Below are 25,928 nucleotides of genomic sequence, written 5' to 3' on the forward strand. Positions count from 1 at the left end.
TTTTCCAGATGCAGATTAGCCAGTTCAATACTGCCAACAATTCATGTTGATTACATTTAAAAAAGAACGTTTGATCATTACATACATAAAAGCTGACCCTGTTGGTCACATTATTAGTCTTTGACCTTTCACATAAGCAAATCCCACCTGGATCCATGTTGAAATCTCGCCTAACAATATTATGTATGTACAATGTCATTTTAATTATTATTTTATAATAGCTTAATTCAGTTTTATGAGAGTTTGATACCTGCCCATGATATGCACAATTACAAAGTGCCAAACACCTCTCTTAAGGAAGACCAAGATGAAACATGCATATGCTTATGTTGGTTTAAGTTTAGTTTTTTTGGGTTTTGTTATTTCAGCAGCGATAGCAAAACTGAAAGTGATACGTTCAGGAATTACCCTTTCCAAGAAAGCGAAACTTTGGCCTTTGAACGCAACAGGCAATAAAAGCTTTTCAAGTTTCAGAGAGCAGGGGCGTTTTCCGCTTTCTGATGTTATGACCCCGCCCACTGTTACATCACCGAGCGCGAGCCAGCGTAGCTTTCATACGTCTATTCTGACTCCGCCCCTTTTCCACCCCGTTGTGTTTTATACTGGACTATGCGACCTATACGTGCGAGCCCTCACTTATACAAGATACCGAGGTGATCGTATTTCACTACATTTTCTCTTGGCTAACCCGAAAGGCATTGAAAAGAAGGTTATTGAGACCAGTGTCACAAGGCTCGGACTACATACATACCGGAGCGAAGCGACATCGTTTCGCTTTTACTATGTCCTCGATGATGGCAGCTCAGGATTTCAATTTTTTACTTGCGACGGACTCTTATAAGGTAAGCATCACCTGGCTTCAGTCGTTCGACAACAGAAACACAAAGGCGCGTGACAGTACTTAGCCGATTCTGACAGTGGATCTTTGTGCTGCTGTAGCCGTCACATATATGTGCGGTTAAAACAACCAACTTTGACCTTGTGAATCTATGAAGTCTAAATGAAAACATGGTTCAGATGAACCTACAGATGTGTAAAAATCGGGATATTTCTTCTTGTTTTGTTGAAGGGTGTTGGTGTTAGCTCAGGTTCGTTTTAAATGCCCCACTCATTGAACGCTGAGCGCAGGGGGCGGGGCTTATGCGCAATGACCTCGTGCTGCTTCAGCTTAGCCAAAGGCCACAGCGGGTGACGTCACGTAACGCAGCAGTCGAGGAATCGAAACTCATTTTTTAAAACATAGCCTAGTTAAAAATGAAAACACGCTATTTTTCTTGAAGTGTCTTATTTTGTGGTATAATACTGGTAGTTTACCCAAAGGTAGCCTAATCAAAATGTTTGTTATAGTAGGCTAAAAGTAGTAGCCTGTCATATCATGCTAGTTGATATCAAATATGGTAGTTGTAACGTTATATTTTGTATTATGACATGTCTTACATGATTCCTTATCTGGACATGCCACGCAGACATACAACAAGGGACAAAGTGAAATTAAACATGGTCATGTGGCTATTAAACTGGTCATGAGACTATTTACGACAGCCATGAAATAAGTTGACATAAAAACAATACACTCAGCACTTTCGTTTATAGTTGATAACTATAATTTATCAACAACGTTCAGTAGGTCCTTCAAACTCAAAAGGAAATGTATTTCATCTGGGATTAAATGAGTTAATGCACATTACTATTTGGTTGGATTAGACTATGAGGTTTAGATTTAGTTGTTGTTGTTGTTTTTGTTTAGATTATATGGAAACACTTTACAATAAGATTTCATTGTTTAAAATGAACTAACAAGGAAAAATACTTCCACAGCATTTATGTTAATATCAACACTTACTAATACATTTTTAAGATCATGTATGATGTATGTTAGAGTTAATGCACTATGAACTAACATGACATTTTTTATTAACTAATATTGCCAAAGGTTAATAAATGCTGTACGAAAATATTGCTAATTATTAGTTCATTTTGGTTAATGCATTAAATAATGTTAACAAATAAGACCTTATTGTGAAGTTTTACTGATTATATTTAAAGTTATGAAAAGTAAAAATACTGTATAGAAAAAAGGAAATATGTACATGCTGTATTACATAATGCTGAAAGCATCTTGGGAGGTGATTATTAATCACAAGACTCCATCTTGGGAGGTGTCCTTAGCCAGGTTTTAATGTTATTTACGGCAGTTTTAGATTTAGAAATTCCATATCTGTAATTCTCCAGCATCGCCAATGCCGAATAGCTAAGGCTGTGTAATCTTCTTTGTGCTTCACATTAGTCTTTAACCTTTCACTTGGCAGCCAGCCGCAAATCCCATCTGGATCCATGTTTAAATCGACGATATTATGTATGTATTAATACAATTTATATTTGTTTTTGCTATTTTACAGTAGCATAATTAATTGTTGAATGAGTTTGATACCCACCCATTTTCATGTCATGCACTCAAGTCATGTCACATTCCTCAAGCGGCGCAATCCATTCATCTGAAGTTGATCAGTCAGGTTTGGGCTGATGTTCAGGTCCACTCCGAATTTCCATTGAAAGCTTAGCAGATTTAGAAGTGAAACACCCAGCACTCATAAAATGTTTCACATCCACATTCAACAAGAGTATTGTACAATTCAGTATTGTACAATCCCCAAATTCCATTATGGGGATCGAGAAAGTACTAGCCACGTATTTTATGCATAAATTGGCCGCAGGGCACTGAAGGCCAGCAGCTTTTTAAGTATTAAATTTGCGTCCAGGATATAATGGCAGGTTTTTGCTATAAATCAAGACACTGTTTAAACCCATCCCAGCTGTAGCGTGACAGTATCAGTGTACAGTAAACAAGACTTTGATGAAATGCAGAGAGATCCATGCACACAGCTTGAAGTTAACAGATTCACAAGACTGTGGAAGTGATGCAGGTGTGCATTTCAGATGTAATAGGCCTAGAGTTTTCAATGTTATATTGAAGCACGCCACCGTTCAAAGGTTTGGGGTAATTTTTTGTTTTAAAGTAATTGTACTTTTATACAGCAAGTGGACATTAGATTACTCAAAAGTGACAAATAAACATTGAACTTTTTTTTATTCATCAAAGAATCCTGAAATAAATCACAAGTTCTATAAAAAATATTAAACTGTTTTCAACACTGGTAATAACAAAAAAATATTTCTTGTGCAGCAAATCAGCATATTAGATTAATTTCTGAAGGATCCTGTGACACTGAAGACTGTAATGATGCTGAAAATGCAGCTTTTCCATCACAGGAATAAATTACATTTTAAACAGATATTTTAAATTGTAACAATATTTCACAATATTCCTTTTATACTGTTTTTTTTTTTAATCAAATAAATGCATCCTTGATGAGCATAAGAGATTTCTTTCAAAAACATTAAAAAAAAAATCTTACCAACCCCAAGCATTTGAACTGTAGTAAATAAATAATGAGTACTAGTGATTTTGTGAGTGTGTAAACAATTCTAATCTTCAAAGTTCCTCTCTTCTTTTCAGATTACCCACTACAAGCAATACCCTCCCAATGTCAGTAAGGTGTACTCCTATTTCGAGTGTCGGCACAAAAAGGGGGCGCAGTTCAGCGAGGTGGTGTTTTTTGGCCTCCAGTATCTCCTGAAGAAATACCTAGCAGGTAATTTCATCATTGCGTAACTCCTGCAGTGATCACAACACTTTTGTTGGCTCACTTGGAAATACTGTTTGTTCTTGAGTTTGTTCATCTATTGGCATGAACAAAGTGTTTGTTCACGTAAAGTCACTCACCTGATTGGGTAATGGAAAACTTGTCCCAAAACCAGTAATGGCTCACATTCAAGGACAGTTATAAAGGACAGTAATGCAGTCAAAACAAGCTGCAAGAGTTTATAAATGTAAGGTTTAAAGGGATCATTTGCCCCAAAATGAAAATTATGAACCATGCATTCACTCTCATTTCATTACAAAACTGACTTTTGTTTTTCTTTTGTGGCACACAAAAGAAGATATTTTGAAGAATGTTTAAGCTTTTTTTGTCCGTACAATGAAAGCACAGACATTTTTTCAAAATACCTTCTCCGATGTTCCACAGAAGAAAGTAAGTCTTACAGGTTTGAAATGACATGAGGGTGAGAAAATTCTGTCATCATCCCTATGTGGTTTAAATTGCCCCTATTTTGCTATTTTAAATGTTTTGGAGGTCTCCTACAATAGGTTTACATGCATCTGAGGTAAAAAAAACAACAACAAAAAAACACACACGCACGCACCCACACCCACAAACCCAATAAGACCCATAGGCTAGAAATATGCAAATTTGTTACATCGGTATGGGAAAGGAAGTGAAACTGGAATTGCTGAAGATTCGTTTTGGCAGTTCAGTATCGTTTTTTTTTTTTGGGATACAATAACTTTTTTTGTCATGCACTTTGATCTTTAAAACTTTGCAGACCTTTTACATTCACAAACAGCTTTCACTGCATGAACGGAAATATGTGAAAAAATCTTTTTACATTCAAAGTGTAATTTTTTTCCCATTTTGACTCTTTTACCCATTTAATTTTTGATAAAAGTGGCCATGAACAGGCCAGCCCTGTTAGAGTAAGTAAAAATAAGCAGATTACATTGTCATCAAACAAGCGTTACAGTTACATAAGGCTAATTCCCCTTAAGCTTCCCATTTCAATATTTCAAGCCAGAAAGTGTTTGTTTTATGGTGTGTGTTTCAAACTACAGCCATGGACAGAATGTGTGAACAGCAGTGTTTTATTTTGTTTGTCTCCACTGATTTAATTATTTTTTCAGGGACACACTATTTGTACTCACTCTTTGTACAATGAATATTTCTTTTAAATTATTCTGGTATTGCACTTTATTGCATTCTCCTTGGAATAAGTCATGGCTCTTGTAAACTTTCAATTAACTACAGTACATAGAAAGTGCCTCTTGATAGCTATAGTGTTTTTATATTTCACTTTTTTTGCTTTATACACTGGTACTTAAAATGCAAAACAATTCTATTTTTCATGTGTGCTCATCCTAGAATCCCTGAACTCATGTATTTGTCTAAATATCTTGCAGGTCCAGTTGTCACGGAGGAAAAGATTCAGGAGGCGAAAGTCTTTTATCAGATGCACTTTAAACAGTCAGTGTTCGATGAAGAGGGATGGAGAAAAGTTTTAGAGGTACAATCAGAAGTTCATATAAAAGTCAAAGTTTCTTTTTAGATATTCCACCATTACATGACTTTGAAGTCTGCTTACTTTGTTCCGGAGATGAATGCACATGGAGATAACGACCACCTGCCTTCTTCCTGTTCCTAATTGTGTTGTCAGAAATATGATGGCCGCCTTCCAATCCGTATCAAAGCAGTTCCCGAGGGAAAGATCGTTCCCAGAGGGAATGTTCTTTTCACCGTGGAGAACACGGATCCAGATTTCTTCTGGCTCACTAATTTTATTGAGGTATTACTTGTCTTCTTTAATCTTTATTTCTTTTTAAACCGTTTTTATATTGAAGGTAGCCAACGCAGGCAAAAAGTATTCAAGAAATCATTCCTTATTTATATACGTATATATCAAAAATCAATACTTTTATTCTGCAAGTTCGTATTGAATTGATCTTAACTGCAACACAAATCCCCCATGAATGTCTCACTGTCAGCATAGTCCATCAACCTGTTGGTGTGGCACTTTACTTCATATTGGATGATTCTGCCATACTGTTGTTCAGGATGACAACAGGCTTTGATTTCCAGCATGCTCCTAGCCACTGATTCTGGACAGATTAACCGAGGGAAGTTTGGACAGGCTGGTGGGGTCAGTAAGGGCATGAGTTCATTAGGTTCTGAACTGGCCTGCAGACTCACGCAACTGCTGTTTCTATTATCATTATGAAGACATATATTGTTTGCTACCAGGTCTGAAGATGCATACCTACAGTCCCATGATGAACATTATTTCACGCAGTTAATTTCCCTAATATAGAATTAAACCTATGAAGGTTGGATATTTATATGTATTCTTGCATTTGGCATATGCTTTTACCCAAACGGTTTATCCATATATTTTATCGGTTCATGCATTCTCTGGGAATTAAACCCATCACTTTGGCGTTGAAAGCACCATGCTCTACTGTTTGAGGTACAGGAACACTGTCGGTGCGTCTGAAATCGCATACTGTCTGAGTAGACTATGTTTACAATTGAATTTGTGACCGTTGTAAAAGTATGTTCTATATAGTATGAATATGGGTAGTATAAATGAAATTATCTCGTACTACATCCGCCATGTTGCTACTGTCACATGACCTACCAGCGTCAGCGTCATTCATAAATCCTCTCCCGTGGACTCATGGGATAGTAAAGAGTTCATCAAATGAGCACTTATTATGAGCACTATATTAGGTCATCTGGGTGCTTTTCACCTACAGTTTTTCGAATACTACTGTATGTATTTTGACATACTATGTTGGCATACTGTATGCTATATAGTTGGGGCGTATTTGATTTCGGACGCAGCATATGTGATACAGTATTTTTTCATTATGGTGCATGATGGTTCCATCACAATAAATAAAAAGTTCCTTTCCAGATCCTTCACTCTCTCTGCTCACTTCAAGAAACCGTTGAAGACACAACTCTTCCACAAACAATTTACCTTAATCTGCCTGCAATCGCTATCAAATACATTTTATTTAATTTTTAAATACTACAACTACATGTCAACTAACTCTCATTACAGTATTAGGAGACTAGTTGGGTTAGGGTTCGGGTTAGCAGAGTAAGTTGACATGTAGTTGCAAAGTTACTTTTAGTCAGTATATCTGTATACTATGTCTGTTAGAGACCAACACAATAAAGTGTTATCAGATATTAAGCAGACAGTCTACTAATACTCTAATGATTGATAGTTGACATGCAGTAGCAAAGTTACTTATAGTTAGTAAAATATCTAAAGTGGACTATGGAAATAAAGTGTTATTGTTGGAGAATTTCCTTCGTCTCATCTGTTTCATACATGAGTCCAATTCAAATGCATGATATGAATATTAGGGATACTAGGCCTAAGATATGGGAGGCCTAAAATCATGGGAAACAGAGAGAACAGGTCAACAGGGGACAAAATGATGGGAAACACTGAACCTGTCAAAAGTGTTTATGAGGAAAAGGTTGTGTGAGGACAGGATAAAAACTGGGTGAAAGGTAGTCTAAGGACGAGAGTGGAAAAGTACCCAAAAAACCATATATGAAATCATATTTAAAAAAGCGCATGCGCCAGTATGGCCACCAATAGAAATTGGACATTAATGCAGGGGTTTCTAATCGTGGCGACGTGACGAGGAGGAGCAAAGAGAAAAAGATAACTATGTTAACGCTAATTGGACACCAAGTGAGGAAATTGGTCACCAAGGGATGAGAAAAAAGGTATAAGATCTGAGAGAAAACCATTGTAATATCAGATGACTAGCTACCATCTCACTTTGTTGAACTGCTCAATAAAGTTAATTCTTCTGAGACCTGAAACTTCGACTCTGAAAGATTTCTTCTGAGACCTGAACCTGATATTGAAGACCTGAACCAAAGATAGAGAATTGGCCACAACATTATCAATTTCTCTTTTACCTTTCTGCGCTTTTACTTAAAATAACCTTGAATATTGACTTTGCAGTGTTGCTGTCCTTCATTTGTAAGTCACTTTAGATTAAACTGTCTGTGAAGTGAATGTAATGTACAGTAGAAGTTCTTGAGCAAGGCGCTTTATCCCAGGTTGCTGTGTAAGTTGCTTTGGATTAAAGAGCCTGATAAAATGTTTTACTTTTATTGAAGCTGTCATGAAAGTCTAACCTGATTGGTACACCTAGATCTTGCCAGTTAGGCCGATTTGTCTTTACTTTAACAAGCCCTATTGGCATTCTGTCAGCATTTCAATGAGTACAGTTTATGTATTGATGTCAAGACCAGAGAAAACACATAGATCCATCCAAACATAATCTTTGTCAGTTCCTGTCCTTAAGGAGCCACAGATCAATGAGTCGTGATTTAAATGGTCATAATGGTATCAGGGCCATAAAAATTGCGAGTGCAATTACGAGCCATCTTTGGTCTTCTCTGACGCACATGTGATTGTGTGTACACTCTGTCCCTACAGACGATGCTGGTCCAAATGTGGTATCCCATCACCGTGGCAACAATCTCCAGGGAGTTCAAAAAGATTCTGGCCAAGCACCTGAAGGCCACGTCAGGGAGCCTGGAGGGTCTGGACCTCAAGCTGCATGATTTCGGCTACAGAGGGGTGTCTTCACAAGAGGTACGATAGACGTGGGTCAATAATTCCACTTCCTGTTCAGGACATTTAACTAAAGCTAAAACAATTTCAAATAATTTTTTAATAAGCTGAAATAAAATAAAGCGTGAATATTGGATGAAAAACTTGGAAACACTTTACAATAAAAATAGACCCTTTACAGTATTTTAAGTTAGTTAAAAAAGTTAGTATTTTAAGTTCTTTTCGCCGTTATCAGGAAAAAATGCAAGTGATTGGGCCTCCGCCGAACCCAGAGGGTTAATGAGAAACTAACAATGAAAAATACGTCTAAAAAAACTTTTAGAAAAAAAAGAAATACATTTTTAAATGTAGCCTTAGCAACTTGAAGTACTAAAATTATTAAAACTAAAACTGAAAAAAAAAAATGTATTAGCTTTGTAGAAATAAAAATTATGGAAGCTTGTTTCCGCCACAGAATAAAAAAAAAAAGGTAATTGCTACTTATTATCTCACAATTCTGACTTTTTTTTTTTCTCAGAATTGCGAGTTTACATCTCAGAATTGCGTGATATAAAATCGCAATTGCAAGTTATAAAGTCAGAATTGCGTGATGTAAACTCGCAATTGTGAAATAAAAGGTCGCAATTATCTTTAAAAAAAATTTATTCTGTGTCGGAAACTAAAATGAAAACCGAAAATATAAAAATAAAAGCTATAAAACAATAATAATAAATAATATAATAGTATATAAATAATACTAAAATTACACTGGATCAGCACAGTGAATATAAGCATTATAAGTGTTGTGTGAGATATTGAAAACATTGCCCTACATTTCATTTTAACATGATGCCATGATGATGATTATGGATGTGCAAATCTTTGTGTTTTCATAATCAACCAGGGCTGCGTTTCCCTAAAGCATCGTAAGCCTGAGTAGATCGTAGAACAATTGCCACCAATAGTTTCTACCATCAACTTTGCTAACAATGCTTTTGGGAAATGTAGCCTAGTCTGTTTTTGTTGTGTTGTGTGATTGATACTTCCAAAAACACAATATTTTATGTATTTATGAGTATGAGTGACTATATAGAAAACTAAAAAAGGACTATTACCGATTACATGACATTATTTTGCCCTCAAGGTCTTATTTCTGTAGCCATTCACAGCACACTCTAAAGAAGACCCCTCAAAAGCACTGAAACATCTTTAAAGTCAAACAGGAAGTGCCTCCAGTGTTAAAATATCTGCCTTTATTCTTTTTTTAGCCCTGAAATCAAAGCTGAAGCCGAATGGGGTCTTTCTCTCTTCAGTGCTTTTTAAGGAAGCCCGGTCTTCTGGGGCAAATGAAATCAGACATTACTCGGTGAAAGCAGAAAATCAATTCATTCTGAGACAAGACCATTCCATTTAATCATAAAGAGATCAGACCTGACCTTTCGATACGCACACGACGCAGACCGCTCTCCTTTTCTGTGGATTTCAAAAGGTAGGAGCCCTGATTGTTGGCTGTGTTTGAGTGAGGTTGTCACGCTGATGGGTTTCGGGTCGTCGGGTGGTGCTGTTTGAAGAGTTGTGTGAGTAAAGATGACTGTTTGGCTCTTGAATCGGACCGTCTGTTGTGTAAAGGTCAACTCTGCCAGGTTTCATCTATATCACACAGTGGCAGGTTCAGGTGTTGGGTGACTAGTGATAAGCAGTGAGTTTGTTGCTGACTGGCTGGGCGTGCTGAGTGTAGGAGACCTTTGTGTGTGACTGTGTATGAAGGTGAGACCTCTAGATTCTAATGAGGTGTGACATAACCCCTCTGTGGTGCCCTTTCCAGACCAGTATGCCATCATCTAAAACTGGAGATTAGAAAAGGTGCATTTTCCATTCAAATTGAAAATATGATTAAATGTTCAGGTCATATCACAGGCTGGATTTTTACATTTTATCTTATTAATGAACTTAAACCAATTCTTTATTCAAGGCACAAATAAAGTGATGGGGCATAACTATACCTTGCTAGATTCAAGCTTGTTCATGACACTGGCTCTTAATATATATTCACTGACATAGTTGTCATTTACCTTTGTTAAAAAATAATCAAGGTTTCTTTGGGATTTGAACTTGCAACCTTTGTAGCCCAATAGCAAATATAATTCATTTTAAAAAATGAATTATAATACCACTATAATAACACCACTGTACTGAAAATATATTTTTTTATTAATTATTTTTAATTGATTTATTTTTATGTTGTGGTTTAACATGAACTTGCAACTTTTGTAACCCCATAGCAAATTTAATTCCACTGTACTGAAAAGTACTAATTTTATTTTATTTTAATATTTTTTTTTAACTTTATTAATAAAAATAATCAAGGTTTCTCTGAGATTTTAAATTGCAGCCTTTGTTGCCCCAGCAAATATAATACTGTATTGAAAACGTTTTATTTTATTTGATTTAAAAAAAAAAAAATATATATATATATATATATATTATTTTTATTTTTTTTTATTTTTTATTTTTAATTTTTTTATGGTTTAATTAAATTATTTAACTTTGTTAAAAAAAAACAAGGTTTCTCAGTCAGGGATTTGAACTTTAACATCTGTAACCCCATATCAAATATAATACCACTGTACTGAAAAAGTTGTATTTGATTTGATTAAAAAATAATAATAATTTCATTTTATGAATTAATTTAACTGTGTAACTTTGCTAACAAAAAGGTATCACAGAGATTTTAACTTGCAACCTTTGTAATCCCATAGCAAATATAATACAACTGCACTAAAAAGCTTTTTTTTTTTCCTCATTTTAATTTATTTTTGATGGTTTAATTTGTTTCTGTTTTGTTTTATTTCACTCTCCCTACCAAACCTTGTCATTTATGTTGAGCCACACTATGATCAGTAGTGAATTTCATGTGTTGGGTAACGACTGTCCAATGAAAAAAACGGACATCTGGTCAATGGTGTTATTTATATCTGGGTTTATGGAATATTTCTCATTTAACTGTCAGTGTAATATTGCTATTGTGTGTGTTTAAGCCTATTTGATCACTGGCGATTACATGAAATATGATGTTTCCATGTCACGCTCATGCATTGCAAGGCTTTGTAGGGAAAGTAAGAGTAAAAACGATATCAAGAAAGATTTAAGGAACAGGATGAAGGGAAAAACATCAGTGTGGAATCTAAGAAAGCCTGAAGCGTTTCTCCCTCAGCTGCTGAAAACAGACTAAAGCATGCTGTGTAAAACTATCAAGTCTTCATTAGGGACAGTGGGGTATTGATAGTGTATTTTCTAGGTTGTGGCTGACTGGATTAATGATGGCTTCAAGAGGAGATTAATGATGCCAAACAGAGTTTAATGCCTCTGATACTCAGTGTTCCTGCTAACTCTCCATCACTCTATTCTGATCAGGGGACAAGCAGTGATAGATTTTAATGCTTTTAAAGTAGTAGTTCACCCACAGTGTAAGATCTGTCCTCATCTACTCACCCTCAAATCCTTCTAAACCCGAATGACTTTCGTTCTTATGGGGGGAAAAACAAAGGGAAGTTTAGCAGACTAGTATCAGTGTTGTTATTGTTAACTAAAACTATTATATATTACATGAAAAACTAGAATTTAAAAAACCTTCAATGAGAAATGTTGCCCTGAGTTTGTTGAAGTGCTAAAATTACTACAGATAAAACTGATATGAAAAGAAATGAAAGCTAAATAGAATATTTATAATGACAAATGCACATTGCTAAAACTTAAACTGATACGAAAAATGGAAGAAAAAAATTATATTAATTAAAATATTAATACTATACAAATAATACTAAAATAATGCTGGCATATACTGTGATTCGACATTGATCTATCATGGGGCTCTTGACAAATTGACAAAAATACATGACACAATACATGCATTGAGAAATACATGACACGGTCTCTAAATCCTTTCTACAATCAAAGCTGCAGACTAAAGCTTGGTGTGGATCTAATTTCCCTGGGTTAATATCAAGTCCAGATCTCATTAGTTCTTAAATGAAAAAAAATAAGAAATAGTCTCCTCAAATTCCCATATAAATATACAACGTGTTTCTAGAGCAAGAAATATTGAAGCTCACCTCAGGAGGCTAAAAACATTTTGCCTGGAATCAAATGTATTCAGAGCAACAACCTTCCCTTGACTATCACGATGAATGAAGTGAGACACAGTCAGTAACCCGAGTGTTAAATCGGGGGAATAAAGAAAATGTCTTCACACAATTGACTTCAAAGGTCAATGTCTCTCTTTATTATTTGCTTCTTAAAAGCCGCTGTCTATAATTCCGTTACAAAAACAGGATCAAAATAATGTGAATTGGATAATGTTGTCACAACATTGATATTTTGGATTTCACTGGAGACAGTGATTTCGGGGGATATGAGTTTGGCATTAAACAGGTTCAATGACTTCTTTCTGTTGTGTTCTTTCTCTCTTTACCGAACTAGTCGGCAGCACTTGGTGGAGCTGCTCATCTGGTGAACTTCTGCAGCACAGACACAGTTGCGGGTCTGCTGATGGCACAACGATACTATGCATGTCCTATGGCCGGATTCTCCATCCCTGCTGCGGAGCACAGGTAATGCGCATTATCCACTTACTGGACAGTTATTTTGTCAAGGCATCTCCGAATTTGTTTGTGTAACATCCTGCCTAAAACCTGAGAAGCTGAAAGAAGTAAACTTTATGACACTTTACTAAACATGATTCTACTAATTTCTACTAAGACATAAGCATTGAAGTCGTCATAAAGCTTAAATAAAATAATATATAAATAATACAATTAAAATTACTAGAACTAACACTGAAGATATAAAAATAAAGCTATATAGAAATATAGAATAAACTAATAAAAATGACAAAAGCACAGAGCAAAAATTTTAATAAAATCTGAAAATATAAAAGCTATTTCAAAATGTTAATAAATACTATAATAGTATTAATAATACTAAAATAACACTGGTTCAAGATTGTTATACATAATTCAATGATGCCTTGTTAATTAATGTAGCCTGTCTAAAGCTAGTTTTAATTGAATTAATTAAAAGAAAAATTCTCTTTTATATAATAATTTACAATTTATTAAAAACATTTACTTACCCTTATATTAGTCCAAACTCGTATTACTTTCTTTCGTTCCTGATAAACACAAGGAAATCGATTTTTAAGAATGTACTGGTTGCTTTTCTTTCTTTGCTTTGTAAGGAAAACTGGGTTTGTCTAACATTATCTAAACTTCCCCCTTTGTAGATTGATGTTTCTTTTAATAAACACTGACAAAAACTTTACAATTACGCAGAATATAAGATGGTAAATAGGGATAGTTCACCCCAAAATTAAAATTCTGTCATTAATTACTCACCCTGATGTCGTTCCAAACCCGTAAGAATGTTCATCTTCAGAACACAAATGAAGGTGTTTTTAATGAAATCTGAGAGCTTTCTGTACTCTCGGTTGACGCTACGCAACTACCACTTTGACGCTTCAAAAAGTTCATAAAGATATCGTAAAACTAATCCATATGAATTGAGCGGTTTAATCCCAATTTTCTGAAGAGACATGATCATTTTATGTGATGAACAGGCTTTTATTCGCATATAAACATTCATCAACTCACACATCGGTTATGGTAAACAGAAGCTCAAGCATGTTCGCTTGACGTGCAAGAACCAATGAGGTTCATTCTCAGGTGTTACGCAGCACGTTTGAGGTTTTTTCTCGATCGTCAAACGGGTTCGGTTGAGCTTCTGTTTATGTTCGCTGATCAATGTTTTGAAAGGGTAGATGTCAAGATTTTCAGTCAATAGCAACTTAAGTTTTGGGGCCCTATTTTAACGATCTGAAACGCAAGTATCAAGCGCGAAACGCAAGTAACTTTGTGGGCGGGTCTTGGGCGCTGTTGCTATTATACCGGCGGGATAAATGACTCTTGCGCCCGGCGCAAATCTAAAAAGGGTTGGTCTGAAGTAGCTTCATTATTCATAGGTGTGGTTTGGGCGTAACGTGAAATAAACCAATCAGAGCGTCATCTCACATTCACTTTAAGAGCAGACACGCTTATTCTATAGCGGATTCCTATTATAACGGCGGATTTGCCAGGAGCACGCCAGGAGCGGTTCACAGCCGAGGAGACCGACGTTCTCGTCAGGGCCGTAAAACACAGAGAAGTGACATTGGGGATGGAGAAACACACCCAAATTAACTTCGGTTAAACAGGCGTATGATAATTTGGGTTAAATGTGTAAGCTAGATGTATGCTTTTATAATAAACTATCTATCCATCTATCTATCTATCTATCGTAATAATGCTTCTGTGTAGATGAGAGAATCAAAGTGTATGCGCGTTGTGCACACGCTACATTGATTATGGCCAAGCATGCACCCTTAAAATAGCATATGAATAACATGCGCAACGCACCACTGACTTTAAACTAGATTTTTTCTGTTAGTGGCGCAATTGTTTTCTAAACGTGCAAAATAGCATGAGGGAACGTTTGCGCCGGAACACGCCTCCTCTTTGCGCTGAACCGCCCCCGGGAGCGCAAGTGTATTTCTTAGTTAACCGACGTGCGTCTGTGTAGGGAAAAGTCCGCTGTGCGCGGGTGCAAAATAGGAATGATATATGCGTCGGTGTAAAAAGTCAATTGCGCTGGGTGCAAGATAGGGCCCTTGGTCTGTTTATCACTTAACTTCAAATATAGCTAACAAGCTGTATGGACCACTTTCATGATACTCTTTGAAGCTTTGAATCCATATTCATTGTGATTACTCATTTGACCAGTCTTTAGAATTGTGTTCCACAGAAGAAAGAAAATGAAATATTTACAACAGAATTTTCTTTTTTGCCTGATCTATCCCTTTAAGACTGACTTGGCAGCGAGTTAGACAGTTAGACAGCTGCCTTCGGTTGTAAACAGCCAATATCTTGAAATTCAACTCTGACGTTCAACACCTGCGTGTTAATTTGCATTTGTTCCATTGATTCTAATTTGTTCTATTAGTAGCTACGCATTCATCCATCTCACAGCTGTAGAGCCTTTTGTCTCTGATGTTGATTGCATTTCTCAGTAGAGTTCTCACTCTTAATTTCAAATCGGACGGCTTCTTCTGTGACGTCATTCCAAGTTCACATTTAAGTTTTGCAACCATCACAACATTCCGTTTATCAGTCAGCCGGAAGATTCCGTGAATCACTCGGGGATTTTTATAGCTCTGTGGCTAAGGATCATTAGACACGAATGACTCATAAGCTACAAATGATTCTATCTAATTCCTGTCTGGTAAAAGTAAAACCCGTTTATTTTAGGCGTACCCTTTCGCTTACCTTCAAACTAAATGAAGCACTTCGTTTATAAGTGTTTCAAATCATTTGACGAAGGTTTGTCTCACTTTGTTTTTCCTGTCTCTGTAGTACCATCATCTCCTGGGGCAAGAGCCGAGAGAAGGACGCATATGAGTGTCTGCTGGACCAGTTTCCCTCCGGGCCTGTAGCTGTGGTTAGCGACAGTTATGACATTTTTAAGGCTTGTAAGCATATCTGGGGAGACAAGCTGAAAGAGAGAGTGATGGAGAGGAGTGAGGATTCTCCCCTTATTATTCGCCCGGACTCCGGGGACCCCGCTGAAACCCTCATCGAGGTGTGTGTGTATCATGTACCAATTGTGTTAGAACTGTAGGAGTGTTTGCTACAGACCAAAAGGCAGCTGTTTCAGTGATTGAACTTTATTTTAGTGAAGTAACGACTCAAACTAATAGCTTTGCTTGAAGCTTTTTCTAGCACTGTGCTGCATTGTGACTGATGGGGCTTTAAATGCTGTTGCTTTGACGCCTGTCTGAAAGAAATGCCTTAAGATTTCGATTTTATTTGCTTGTACTGTGGCTCGAGCTGCATCCTTGAATTCTTACTTTCTTCCATTCTTATTTTTCTCTTCTGTCTCACTTTAGGTGATAAAGATTTTGGAGGAGTGTTTTGGATGTTCTCTGAACTCAGTGGGTTACAAGGTGCTCCCATCATACTTGCGCATTATCCAGGGGGATGGAATTGATCTGAACTCCATTAATGAGGTAAACTAAACCTCAGACCAAGAGAGAAATTGCCATGCACTAGCATTCAAAAGTTTGGAGTCAGTACGATTTTTTTTTTAAATGCTTTTATTCAGCGAGGATGCATTAAATTGCTCAAAAGTGACAGTAAAGACATTTTATAAATGTTACAAATGATTTCTATTTCAAATAAATGCTATTCTTTTAAACTTTCTATTAATGGAAGATCAACATTGAACCAAATGAGCATATTAGAATGATTTCTGAAGGATCATGTGAATAAATTACAAAATTTTAAATACATTTTAAAATATATTTTTTATTAAATGAATAAAATGCCAGTGCTTGGTGAGCATAAGAGATTCTTTCAAAAACACCAACCCCAAACTTTTGAATGGTAGTTTATGTACCACAATATTTGGTCCAGTGTGATTTACAGTGATGTGCAAAAGTCTGAAATCTAGAATTTAAAACTGAAAGTAAACAAAGTTTTATGATTTTGATTATTTAACAGAAAAGCCTTATTATATAAAATAAATCAGAAATATTTAAGATTCTGGACTATTTCTTAGTCCCTAATGAAATAATCAAATTTGTTAAATTGATCATGTGAGCGAGCTCCTTCATACAGATGGTCAGATGTTCTTACTTTCATTGAAGCACAAGATGCTCTTTTGATCCTTCTCAAAGAGAATATTTATACCATTGTGCAAAAATGCAATTTTCAACCTCATTCTAGATGTGCTCATACGACTAGCAAGCTCTAACACATTGGTTCCCAAACTTTTTAGAGTGGCGTACCCCCTGAGGCTTTTAACATCCTTCCACTTAGACTGCAGTCACACCCTTTCCATTAAGGGACAATATTTGCCACCTTAAATTGATAATAGTGATTTTAATTTTTTTTAACCTTTATAAATACCTTAATAAAAGAAATAATATTTTAAATAAATAAAATTTCAATAGAGAAATATAAAATGATGGTAAAAACTAAGTGATGCTTTTAAATATTAAACTAAAACTGCCAGTAGGTGGCGGTAAGTCACTGTCTTAATGAGTGAGTCATCAAGTCATTCATTCATTCAGTATCAAAGCAAGTGGCTGTATTTATAAATGGGTCATTGACTCTAACGATTCGTTGAAAGCTGCAGATTCGTTTACGAAACACCACTGTGTTGCAGTTTAGCTGTGGCTTTTGTTAGAACTATTATTTTGTTGCAAAATAATGTTTTTTTCTTGAGACTTCCACTGATGATATATGTACATGTTTTAATATTTAGATCACTTCTATTACTGATTGCTATCAGGATGTGAAGAGAGTTTGAACCAGTATAACAAAAAATGTGTATAAAACAAATTGCCTACCCTACCTTTAAGTGTGTGGAATAGTGTGTCCAGGGGAAAAAGTGATACTGGCCCTGAATGTTTATTAACCATTTATGACTGTTAGATTATAAACATTATTACTGATTACACAGTGGTAAATCAGTGATCATTCTCTGATCAGAATTACTGTTTATTTTGGCTAGTGCAGATTCTGGAGAAACTGAGCGATGAGGGCTGGAGTGCTGAAAATGTGTTTTTCGGTTGCGGAAGCGCTCTAGTGCAGAAACTCAACAGAGACACACTTAACTGCGCTTTCAAGTGCAGCTATGTGGAGGCCAATGGCAAAGGCGTGAGTTGTTGATTTTTTTTACTTTCAAAACATCCTGTCTTAAAATAAATTTGAGTTTTATTGTTATTTTTTTATTTTAATATCATGTCATTTGTGTTCGCGTAGATGGACGTCTATAAGCAGCCAGTGACTGACCCATCTAAAGGATCCAAGCGTGGACGTCTCTGTCTGAGGAGAAACTCAGATGGCTTCATTGAGACAGTGGAAAGAGGAGCGGGCAAACCAGAGGAGGTTAGATCAGCTTTATACACTGTAAAAAGTGGCAACGTCCAATTGTTACCTAAAAGAGCTATTTCTACTTGATTTGACCAAAGACTGTAATAAAATATGGACGTAGTGTCCGTGACGTCACCGGTAGGTTTCTGCAGAGCATTTTTGAAGCCCAAAATGGGCGGAGCCGGCAGTCGCCATCTTGGTAACGCGTCACCGTGCGTCACTCCCAGATAACCGAAAATGGGCAAAGAGGCGGGATTAGCAGAAGCGACGTGACCGCTAACAGACAGCAGAGAAACGGCTAGTAGTGCTAGTGAAAGCAGTGGTAATTCACCTGTCACTCAAGTGGCCACGCCCTAATTATGAAGAACTTTATGGCTTAATATAATTTAAATGGATGAGTTATATAAAAAAATCACCGCCCTCAGAGTTGTTATGAAGGGCAAAATTAGCTATATAGACCAAAACCACTTTTTGTACCAGGCTGTAAAAAAAAAATTCTGCGGTAAAGTTGGGCATATTATGGAATTGACTCCCTTTTGGAGCCTGTCTCTAGTGGCCAGTCGATGAATTGCAGTTTAAGTCACTTCTGTGTTGGATTCAAGAGAGAGACCGGAAGGTTTCCGCTTGGATTTAACCCAAATAAAATACTGTTGTTGGTATAAACGAATGCATTTAAGTTGATGCAGTGATGTTAAATAATATTTAGACTTGAATAAAACTAGATCATTTAAATGTTACTATTGTTTTCAGTGTACCTGCTCTTTGCAACTTCTGGCTCTTAACCCATTAATTATCTGATGTTTCAGAAAAATATTTTTTCATATGAACATACTGTGCCATTTTTTACGGAGCCCCTAAAGGGACATGGTGAAGAAAAAAATATAAGATTATAAAAAAATGATCTGGCAATGCGAGCGAATGCAAAGTTTCTTGGGGGAATACAAAACATTTGAGAGAACGCAAAATCATTGCCAAATAATTTTTCCTCCCATCTAATTTTTTTTCTTCACCATGTCCCTTTAGGGCCTCTGTAATGTTTTGCATTCCTAAACATAATTATGATGATTTAAACATGGTTACTTTGAAAATTGCTTTTACTTCTATGAACAGGCTTAATTTATTTGATCAAAAATACAGTAATATTACAATTCAAAATAATTGTTGTCCATTTAAATATATTTTTTATTTGATTATTACTTCAGTCTTCAGTGTCACATGATTCTGAAATCATTCTAAAATGCTGATTTGCTGCTCAAGAAACGTTTAGCATTATCAAAACAGTTGTGCTGATTAATATTTTTGTGGAAATCATCATTTTAGTTTAGGATTTATTTTAATTAGAAATTTCAAAAGAACAGAATACATTTGAAATATATATATATATATATATATATATATAATATATATTGTAACCTAATACATGTATATACATGTCTTGATACTGACCTGTGTATGTGAAATCATAAATGCAAACATTTATAAGGAAGTTAATGCAGATGAATTTCATATATGGTGATATTCCCCTGGTCTTCTTTTGTAGGACATGTTGGTGACTGTGTTTGAAAACGGGACTATCGTGCAGGAGTACACTCTGGATGAGATCCGTAAAGCTGCTCAGCTTTGGGAGGATGATGTGAGCCCTTCCCAGCACAACAAAGAGGACGGCCCTACTCTGGACATCCACCAGAAGCACATAATGAACGGCGTGCATTAACAAACCCAGAATGCACACTGTCCTCAACACTGCCGCTCACAGACCAACCACTGACCTATTCCATCAGTACACGAGTACAGCAGAACACAGTGCTGCCAATACACTATACAATTACATATCACATCTGACTTTTAAACTTTTGAGGCAACCCTTAAGTTTTGGATTTGTTTGACACATTTTTTTTTATTAGTTCCTCCTTTATTTTCACCACACTTAGAGATGCCAAATGTCTTTGGTGCTTTAGTATGAATATGTTTTAGCAGTATACTGACGGCAGGGTTTGCATTCGGTTGATTGTAATGTTGTTAAAGCATCACCTGGGAGTATATTGATAAATTAAGGAAACTTAATTTGAGATGATCTAATGATCGTATCTGGGCTTCTGTACCAGCACATGATTCTGGTTTCTGACGGGACGTGCACTGAAAATGCAAAAATTCGATTTAAAAAACAATATCTGTTTAACTTTTGAAGGATTTTGGGTGTTCTTTTAATAGTTTTTGAAGATGCCCATAATGCCAAGATTGCAAGGAAGCATTTTATACTTTATAAAAATAGTTTTTAAGCTATTTCCATGTTGTGTTCAACATATAGATACAGACTTGAAGATTAGCCACCAGCTTTTATGTCTTCTTGCTGTTACATAAATCCCTTAAAGTTGCTTCCTGACATTTCAGAATAATAGTTTTTATTTGTAGAAATGGAGAAGTGTCTTCTCTGTAGTTTGACAGGATGGTAAATTGATCCTCTTAATGGAGTAAATGCTGCATAGAAAAGAATTGAAAGTTTTCCTGATAATACTTTTAATGTGATTTATGTGGAGTTGGTTTTAGACTTCCATCTGAGATGCACGGAATACATCATACGAACACTTCAAAGTGTTCTGTCTCCATACAGCTGCTGATGGTGCCTTAAAAACCACTCGGACCTCAATGCCAGTCACTCATTCTTGCTTTGTCTTTTCCTCCCATCATTTTTCACACTTTAAAGGGATAGTTCACCCAAAAATGTAAATTCTGCAATCATTTACTCACTCTCATGTTTGTTCCAAACCTGTATGAATTTCTGTCTTCTGCTGAACACGAAAGAAGATATTTAAGAGGACCTCAGTGACTTCCATAGCATTTTTTTCCCCCATACAACCATCAACCATTCGGTTACCCACATTCTTCAAAATATCTTCTTTTGTGTTCAGCAGAATAAAGAACTTCATACAACTTGAGTGAGTAAATGATGACAGAATTTTTGGGTGGACCTATCCCTTTAATATTGTCCATCACGCTCATCCTTCCCTATGCACTCATGTGACTCACATAAGAATGATGTTCAGTGATTTTTTTTTTTTTTTTTTGCTGTTGCCTTATGTTTTTTGCTGTTAAGCTTTCGTCTCTTTTGACATCTATATGCTGATGCTGAATGAGATGTGCAGTGGGTTAAATAATGGCGTGTACTCTGATTATTGTCATCATCTTGGTGTTCTATCATGGAAAGCAGTTGACCCTACCTCTTTTTTTTAACCAGTAAGACTGTATATTAATATGACGTGATGATCATTACACTTAAATAGCATCTATTCTGTTGTGTAAATACTCTTTAATGGTAGTTTGAATGATAAAAAATGCCTTGAAGTTTTAGCGTTCCTGTTGCATTTTTGTTTATTTTGCAAAAGTGATATTTTGAATGACAAAAAGTTAAAATATAATAATAAATATAGATTGAACTTCTTCATCTTAACATTTAACATGTCTCATCTTTTCTTGTTAGAGTGTGCTTTTGAAAAAGTAAAGTAATGGTTTTGCGGTTGAAAAACCAAGGTTTTGTATATTTCGGAATATTTACCAAAAGCACTGTTGGCCATGATGGTGCCAGTATGTCTGGATTCTGTCCCAGTTTTTAATTGGATAAAAACAGTGTTCCCTTTTGGACAGCCATCTTCCTTCATTGCTGTCATAGCAGAAAAGGAATGGAATGCCAAAGGAAGGAATGTGACTTCCAGAATGATAACAGTTATGTGCTGATTTGCTCTACGTGTTGTTTTGAGTTGTGCAAAACTAAATAGAAAGGCCCATATTTACAAATTCCAGTTAATTTTGACAAGTTTATATTTATCAGAAGATGGATTTGTTTAGCCGTGTCATGTTTGATTGTTGCATAATTATATTGTATTCACATGAAACGTACTTTTTAAGCACATTCTAGTTGGAATCCCGAAGCTCCTGCTGTCATTGCAATGCATTGATGAGTTTTTAGTTTTGTTAAGCAGGACATCAGAGTCATAGTTCTAGCACAGAGTTTAGGTGAGTTTGTTCATTTAACTTTGTGCAGCATATCGGTATAATGCAATTTTGTCCACATACCGAAATAGTCACATTCATTCTGTTTAGACAAGGTTTGGATTGTTTAAGTGAATAAGAGTATGTGTACAAGACATTATTAGACACAAGAATTTTACATTACTGATAAAACATTTTGGTCAGTGAGATTAAAAAAAAAAAAAAAAAAAAAATTTGAAAGAAGTATCTGATGCTCAGTCACCAAAGCTGCATTTACTTGATAAAAAATACAGTTAAAATGAATATTGTGAAATATTATTACAATTTAAAATAACTCTTTTCTATTTTAATATATTTAAAATGTCATTTATTCTTGTGATGCCAAAGCTTAAATTTCAGCAGCCATTACATACAAAAATGCTGATTTAGAAACATTTATTATTATTATCATCAGCATTGAAACCAGCTGCTTAATATTTTTGTGAAAACCATGATACAAGAGCATTTATTTGAAACAAATCTTTTGTAACATTATAAAAGTCTTTCCTGTCACTTTTGATCAATTTAATGCATCCTTGTTGAATAAAAGTATACATTTTACTGTACGTTTTTTAAGAAACCTATAATTCTACGGTGTTTAATTGTCATAATCCATCTGATCCAAATCATTTGCTTAAAAAGAAACAATCCTTTATGAAAGCTGAGGATGTTTTTGTTCATATATTATAGACTATAAATAGCCTACTGTAATGAAAGGGAGCCATCTATTGATCATTTTGAAGAGTGCACTTCTAGAAGGAACAACTTTATACATCAGTAAGTCTAAAGTTACAATCACACACACCACAATAGAATCAGAAACTTGCATACATATATACATACCATATATATCCGTTATTCTCACATTATACTAAATTGTCTTCTACGACAATCACGCTGTAAAAAAAAGATCAATAAATTATGACAACATATGTTTTTTTACAATGCTTTAACTCATCAAAATAAGTTAAGCAATTTTCAACTTTTTAAAAAATAATTTATAGAAGATTAAAGTCAGTTTAATGTAATTTAAGTTGAAATTACTTAAACAACCAAGTTGATTGTACTTAAAAAGCAGCAACTCTCTCTCTCTCTCTCTCTCTCTCTCTCTCTCAGTGTAAGTAGGCTATAAGGTGAAATAAATGTCTTTTGACATTTTTTGTTATAATAATGCCTTTTTTAATGTTAACATGCCAATCACTACACCTCATCAGTCATAGGCAGAACCACCTGGCCTCATAATTCATAATTCATCATTAATTCAGTTATGCTATAAATCCAGAAAATGCAAGCTATGCTTACAAAAACTGCTGGTGCTTGTAATAAAACAAAGCTTACTTTTGTCATCTAATGCCTGTCAGACATATTTGACCTCAGCATTGTAGATCAGAGAGCAAATGCCATGTAGGAAAGCATATTCAGAGCAAGTATCTGTTAATTGGCTAACGCTGTCACTACTGATAGGCCGCTCGGCTCTCATTGGATTAGTTGCTAAGCAACCTATTTGCTAAATGTGTTGTCATGGATTCAAATGTTCGAAACGGTCTGCTGACCACTGATAACAGGGTGAAGGTAGACTACTGTAACACTCCGGCTCGGGATGCCCGAGGATGATTGCGTGTGTCGCACCTGTCTGACATTTGCAACTGTTCAAATATCATCTGCGAGCGCGTGCTCGTCTCTCGCGATGCTGCATCATGATAGACAGCACGCATTGTGTAGACACGCACATGAACAACAGTCAGCTGCAATGCATTTGTTCACTTTTTTTTTGCGACGTCGGTTAACAAAGAAGAGCAAATCGTAGCGGCAGCTACATTAATTGTGTCTATGTGTCTGCTCATTATATTTGGTTTCTCTCATTTGTGCTCATTTCACCCCCGGAATGCAAATTTTAATCCTGATTATTTCCGCCAGATTAGTGGTGCAGCAGAATAAGAGGAGGAATAATGCATTTACACCGAACAATTCCAGAATCTCACGTTTTGTCTTGTATAGGCCCGTTTAAGCGTAGGCTATTTCACTTTCCTTTGTGTTTTGCTATGAGCATGATTGGTTTAGCAGCCTGGTGTGAAAATCGAACATTAAAGGTTTGGATCTCCTATAGATGGTTGTCAAAAAATATCTGAAATTCAAAAGACGAAGTGCTCGTTCAGAAACAGCCTGAGGGTTCAATACTGCAGCTCTACACCAAAGGTTCATTCAGTCCTATAAAATGCTCTATCTCAGTTCTCCAAAAAATTATACAATAATTTGCAGACTTTTTTATTATTATTTTTTTATTATTTATGGTTTTGTAATAACATAGTAGCTAGTCATAAATTATTATTCAAAACTAAATGAACAGCAAATGTAAAAGCAAAGGAGGGCAAATAGGAAACAAAAGAAAGAAAGGTCAAATGTACAAGAGGGTAAATATACAAAAGAAAGATCAAATGTACAAGCAAAAGAGGGCAAATATGCAGTGAAAGAAAAAAAGAAAGGCATAGAAAGAACGAGTGAAAGAAAGAAAGACTGTACAAGCAAATATGCAAAAGAAAGAAAGAAAGGCATACAGACAGAAAGGGAAAAAGAAGGAAGGAAAGAAAGAAAGATCAAATGTACAAGCAAAAAAAAGCCCAAAATACAAAAGAACAGTGAAAGAAAGAAAGAAAGAAAGAAAGAAAGATCAAATGTACAAGCAACAAGAGGGCAGAAATGCAAAAGAACAGTGAAAGAAAGAAAGAAAGAAAGAAAGAAAGAAAGAAAGAAAGAAAGAAAGAAAGAAAGAAAGAAAGAAAGAAAGAAAGATCAAATGTACAAGCAAAAGAGGGCAGAAATGCAAAAGAACAGTGAAAGGAAGAAAGAAAGAAAGAAAGAAAGAAAGAAAGAAAGAAAGAAAGAAAGAAAGAAAGAAAGAAAGAAAGAAAGAAAGATCAAATGTACAAGCAAAAGAAGGCAGAAATGCAAAAGAACAGTGAAAGAAAGAAAGAAAGAAAGAAAGAAAGAAAGAAAGAAAGAAAGAAAGAAAGAAAGATCAAATGTACAAGCAAAAGAGGGCAGAAATGCAAAAGAACAGTGAAAGAAAGAAAGAAAGAAAGAAAGAAAGAAAGAAAGAAAGAAAGAAAGAAAGAAACATCAAATGTACAAGGAAAAGAGGGCAGAAATGCAAAAGAACAGTGAAAGGAAGAAAGAAAGAAAGAAAGAAAGAAAGAAAGAAAGAAAGAAAGAAAGAAAGAAAGAAAGAAAGAAAGAAAGAAAGAGAAAGAAAGAAAGAAAGATCAAATGTACAAGCAAAAGAGGGCAGAAATGCAAAAGAACAGTGAAAGGAAGAAAGGAAGGAAGAAAGAAAGAAAGAAAGAAAGAAAGAAAGAAAGAAAGAAAGAAAGAAAGAAAGAAAGAAAGAAAGAAAGAAAGAAAGAAAGAAAGAAAGAAACATCAAATGTACAAGCAAAAGAGGGCAGAAATGCAAAAGAACAGTGAAAGAAAGAAAGAAAGAAAGAAAGAAAGAAAGAAAGAAAGAAAGAAAGAAAGAAAGAAAGAAAGAAAGATCAAATGTACAAGCAAAAGAGGGCAGAAATGCAAAAGAACAGAGAAAGAAAGAAAGAAAGAAAGATCAAATGTATAAGCAAAAGAGGGCAGAAATGCAAAAGAACAGTGAAAGAAAGAAAGAAAGAAAGAAAGAAAGAAAGAAAG

The 25,928-nt window shown here is 35.4% G+C and overlaps 1 protein-coding gene across 1 annotated transcript; it reads left to right on the forward strand.

Annotated features, from left to right (window-relative positions):
- The first annotated feature begins 577 nt into the window (after positions 1 to 577).
- nampt2 (nicotinamide phosphoribosyltransferase 2) lies at positions 578 to 21,682 on the forward strand. Its single transcript, XM_082155407.1, has 11 exons — positions 578 to 842; positions 3,518 to 3,653; positions 5,078 to 5,181; positions 5,332 to 5,460; positions 8,146 to 8,304; positions 12,742 to 12,872; positions 15,705 to 15,930; positions 16,238 to 16,357; positions 17,871 to 18,011; positions 18,117 to 18,242; positions 19,768 to 21,682. The coding sequence occupies exons 1-11, from the start codon at positions 783 to 785 to the stop codon at positions 19,939 to 19,941; spliced, it is 1,506 nt and encodes a 501-aa protein (XP_082011533.1). The 5' UTR covers positions 578 to 782; the 3' UTR covers positions 19,942 to 21,682.
- The last annotated feature ends 4,246 nt before the right edge of the window (positions 21,683 to 25,928 follow it).

This window comes from Leuciscus leuciscus, assembly GCF_965113295.1.
Source record: "Leuciscus leuciscus genome assembly, chromosome: 23".
NCBI lineage: Eukaryota > Metazoa > Chordata > Actinopteri > Cypriniformes > Leuciscidae > Leuciscus > Leuciscus leuciscus.

What these genes read in the sequence shown, in the direction of transcription:
- nampt2 (XM_082155407.1), top strand. Translation starts at nt 783, where the DNA reads ATGTCCTCGATGATGGCAGCTCAGGATTTCAATTTTTTACTTGCGACG. An exon ending in GATGGAGAAAAGTTTTAGAG is followed by an intron (nt 5,182 to 5,331) that starts GTACAATCAGAA and finishes TTGTGTTGTCAG; the next exon opens with AAATATGATGGCCGCCTTCC. An exon ending in GAGCGGGCAAACCAGAGGAG is followed by an intron (nt 18,243 to 19,767) that starts GTTAGATCAGCT and finishes CTTCTTTTGTAG; the next exon opens with GACATGTTGGTGACTGTGTT.